Source organism: Centroberyx affinis, unplaced genomic scaffold (assembly GCF_046629955.1).
Source record: "Centroberyx affinis isolate AG114_WGS23_722 - 3 ecotype Tasmania unplaced genomic scaffold, CSIRO-AGI_Caff_v1 ptg000623l_1, whole genome shotgun sequence".
Lineage (NCBI taxonomy): Eukaryota > Metazoa > Chordata > Actinopteri > Beryciformes > Berycidae > Centroberyx > Centroberyx affinis.
The window spans coordinates 209,507-213,685 of NW_027279252.1; the positions used below are offsets into that span (position 1 = coordinate 209,507).

Genomic DNA, 4,179 nt, shown 5'->3' on the forward strand with positions numbered 1-4,179 from the left:
CATCTTTCGAATGTGACGCTGCTTCTGGAGCCGATTAAACAGGGAAAGTACGATTCCCTCCCCTCTGGTCGTGATGCAGTGAACCTGCTCTGCGCAGAACCAGGCTCGCTGTATAAAACGGCTGCGCTCCACAGACGGATTAAAACAAGGGACAGCTCCGTGGGACTGAAACCACTCGCACCACATCGCTGCGGCTCATAAACCAAAAAACACAACAAACCCGATACAGACGCCAGCATGCAGGCCACCAAGAACGGAATCTCCTGGAGACTTTTTCTATTTTCATACTTGTTTTTGGAGAGTTCGGCGCAAGACTTCGGCGGGCAGACCCAGTTCATTTGCACGTCCGTACCCAAGGATATGGACATATGCGCGGCCACGTTGCAGAACAGTGTGCCCGGGGAGGATTTGAAGACCACTGTTATGCAACTGCGGGAGACGGTTTTGCAGCAGAAAGAGACTATCATGAACCAAAAAGAGACTATCAGGGAACTGACTTCAAAGTTAGCGCGGTGTGAGAGCCAGAGCGGGGCCGAGCCTGGAGACGCGCGGCCGGGAGGCAGGAGGAAAGAGGCTGGGACCAAAAACACTATGGGGGATGTATCGAGGGGCCCCGCTGACACTTTGACGCAACTATCACAGACTTTACAGTCTCTGAAGCAGAGATTAGAAAATCTCGAGGTAGGCTGCTGCTTCCCAAAACCAATAACAACACATTTGGAACACTTTCGGTGCCTCTGTAGACTATTCCATACACTCTATTATCTTTCTTAATTATCCCGTCCCATCTTAGCTCTCATATTGCCACATTAATTGTCCTCCATCATCATTTACTCTCCGGGTTGTGAGCGCGCTGAAGCCTATACCTCTGCCATGTAATTACTCCGCATTAATCCTCAATCTTATTGACTCGCGGTGAAAACAGACCTTGCCGGGGGATACATTTAGTTGCTTGTCCACGCCGCTTCATTACACTGCAATAAGCTTTGAAGAAGTTAATCTGGCATTATCCCCACTCCGTCTCAGAACCTATGAGCTGTAAAATAAAAAAAATAAATAAAAAAAATGCGCTCTTTTACTTTAAGCTAAATACTTCTCTTTTGCTCACCCCCTAACAGCAATTCAGCAGAAATAACAACTCCGTGCAGGCAAACAGCCTGAAAGACCTGCTCCAAAGTAAGATCGACGACTTGGAGAAGCAGGTGTTGTCCCGAGTGAACAGCATAGAGGAGGGGAAGCCCGGGCTCCGCAACGAGACGGAGCAGCGTGGCAGAGTGGAGTCCACCCTCACTTCTCTGCACCAGAGGATCACTGACCTGGAGAAAGGTACGCGGACACACACTATCGGCTACAACGCAAAAAAACATAAATGAGACCTGAATGGGTTTGGGTGAAGCGTTCACTTTGGCGGTGAAATATAATCAAAAACTATAAGGAGAGGTAAGTGATTATTTGGTGCCTATCGCACGCGAGGCTGAGGACCGATTACTACAAACATGATCATCATCATGACGAGATACCACATCGTCAATGCAATAAACCACAGTGTCGCAAACGACTGCACGGGAGGAGGTAGAATCCGATGAAAAGCTGCATTGCTTTGCATATCCAATTTGGCTTTTATGACTTGAGCAGCCGATATACTGTTTTATTCATCCGCAAAAAGGTGGTGCGCCCTAGTGTATTCTGCAGTTTCTTGCTGTAATTCATGCACATCAAACGGTTTTATGCAGTAAATGACCCATCTCTCCACTTATTGCTCTGTGAGCCCTTTGAGAAGCGCAAACTTTGCCCGGATCGTAACGACGCCCGCTGATGCGCTCTCTGCTCGGGACGCCTCTGGAATATTGATACCGCCCCCCTGGTTATAGCACACACACATATTACACTAAAATACAGAGGAGGGGTGGTGGGAGGAGAAAACATGAGAAGAAGAGGGTTGATACCATCACTTCTTTTGTGATATGCTTATCATGCTAGATTAAAACAAATCTGGAGCGTCACGGTTCTGGATTTGTTGTGTAACATATAATTCCTAGGTAAATCCCCGGGGCTTGTGTGTTGGACATGCTATATCACTTGTAAATAATATATATATATACAGAAACTGGATACGCAGTTGGGTCGGAAATAGTTCTCCAAAATTAATGCATTCTCCATAGATGGTGTCGGACACCCCTAATATTCTATTTTTTTTTCTTTACAGGCCAGAGAGAAAATAGGCCTTTGGATAAATTCCAGCTCACGTTCCCACTGAGAACCAACTACATGTATGCAAAAGTGAAGAAGAGTCTGCCGGAGATGTACGCTCTCACCGTGTGCATGTGGCTCAAGTCCAACGCCTCCCCAGGAGTGGGCACGCCTTTCTCCTACGCAGTTCCGGGTCAGGCCAACGAGCTGGTCCTCATAGAGTGGGGCAACAACCCAATGGAGATACTAATCAATGACAAGGTTTGGCTGCATTTTTTCCTAGTTCCCCCATTTGTTCCATCTGTAGCCAAACCGACACCAGGTTGATGTTTGCATTGTAGACATGTATCCATGCTTTGATATGAATTAGTCTATTTATGTAAGTGACTTTGCTCCACTGCAGCAAAGATTCACATGTCATGTCTATGTGTGACAAACTCTGTTTTTAAACCCTTTGAAGGTTGCAAAGCTGCCTTTCCTCATCAATGACGGCAAGTGGCATCACATCTGTGTGACCTGGACCACTCGTGATGGCGTGTGGGAGGCTTTCCAAGATGGAGTCATGAGGGGCAGCGGAGAGAATCTTGCCCCATACCATCCTATCAAACCACAGGGCATGCTGATCCTCGGCCAAGAGCAGGTACGCCCACATCTGATTCACATGGCTTTCACATCAGTCTTCCTCTGAGGAGCTGTCCATTCAGAACCACAAAAACAGCAAATCCTCTTCAGCCTGACTAAACCTAGATCTTTCAGAAATCCTTTTTTTTTTTTTTTTTTAAATCCATCTCCCATTGTAATGAACTACTGCACATAACATGCAGGCCTAATAAGGTCATTCGATTTTTATTTAACTTGGGGCTCATTCAAAATCCCAATGGGCTAACAAGCTGCCTTAAGATGCCTTATTCAAAACAATCAGTCCAAAAATCCAGGTAATCCAAGGGGCACTTTTGTTCTTTCCTCTCAAAGGCCTCAGGGGAAATTAATTATTTAATGGACAAATTAACCAGAGGTTAACTTGAGATAATTGTTTTTCTATGGGTTAGCACAATATCCATCTTAAGTCCATATGTTTTTGTCACAGGATACGCTTGGAGGAGGATTTGATGCCACACAAGCTTTTGTTGGGGACCTGGCAAATTTTCACATCTGGGATCGTAAACTATCCATTGGAGAGATATACAATCTAGCGACTTGCAGCAGCAAAGCACAAGTGGGCAACGTTTTTTCATGGTTGGAGACGAGCATCGATATTTACGGAGGGGCCTCGAAGTGGACATTCGAAGCTTGCCGCCAACTCAACTGAACTGCAGGGAAGAGAAAAGCCAATGCATTTGTTAAAGCCACTGTTGTTACAGCATCGGTAATCTAATTTGAAAGATCAGGAGGCATTTATTTCAGTGATTGGCATCTGGATTTATTATAGATATTTGAATACATCATTTGTGGACACTTAATAGATTTTTACCAGATTTTCGTGCGGGATAGGTTGCTGGAAACGGACACTTTGGCATCCTGCGGTGCTTGAAAGCACACCGGGCCTGTCTCCGGTTTTATTTGAAAACGCAGGTGATGCCCTGGCACAGAGCAGACGGCACTCTCAAAGACCACAGTGACAGGCCAGCATCAGAAGTAGGAGATTATGTAGTTTTTAGCGGACAGACGACACGCAACTCAGCAAATGACTGATTTCTTCAATTTTCTTTCCTTTCCCGACTGCCTGGGATTTTCACTGTGACAAATGACAAGGTGGAAGGAATGTATACTTCAAAAGGTTATGAACCGGAGATGGCGTTCTTTCTCTATCACTCTTCTTTCTCTATCACCACATGCTTGACGTGATTTTGTGTAAAGAATGACATATTTATTGCCAACATACAAGCCTGAGTGCCTTGGGCTGTTGAAAAAAACTCAGCACATTCATTATGATTTGCAGAGTATTTGTGTGTATTATTTTCCTGTAAATTAATTTCAAAAGAGGTGTTT

The 4,179-nt window shown here is 45.3% G+C and overlaps 1 protein-coding gene across 1 annotated transcript; it reads left to right on the forward strand.

The window, feature by feature from the left end:
- Positions 1–237: 237 nt before the first annotated feature.
- Positions 238–3,499, forward strand: nptx1l (neuronal pentraxin 1 like). The gene is made up of 5 exons (XM_071518732.1): positions 238–681; positions 1,119–1,326; positions 2,207–2,451; positions 2,651–2,830; positions 3,278–3,499. The coding sequence occupies exons 1-5, from the start codon at positions 238–240 to the stop codon at positions 3,497–3,499; spliced, it is 1,299 nt and encodes a 432-aa protein (XP_071374833.1).
- Positions 3,500–4,179: the final 680 nt, after the last annotated feature.

Bases quoted from the DNA above. Each gene is read 5' to 3' on its own strand.
- nptx1l (XM_071518732.1), top strand. From the start codon at position 238: ATGCAGGCCACCAAGAACGGAATCTCCTGGAGACTTTTTCTATTTTCA. The intron at 1,327-2,206 runs GTACGCGGACAC...TTTTCTTTACAG, and splicing joins GATCACTGACCTGGAGAAAG to GCCAGAGAGAAAATAGGCCT. The intron at 2,452-2,650 runs GTTTGGCTGCAT...AACCCTTTGAAG, and splicing joins AGATACTAATCAATGACAAG to GTTGCAAAGCTGCCTTTCCT.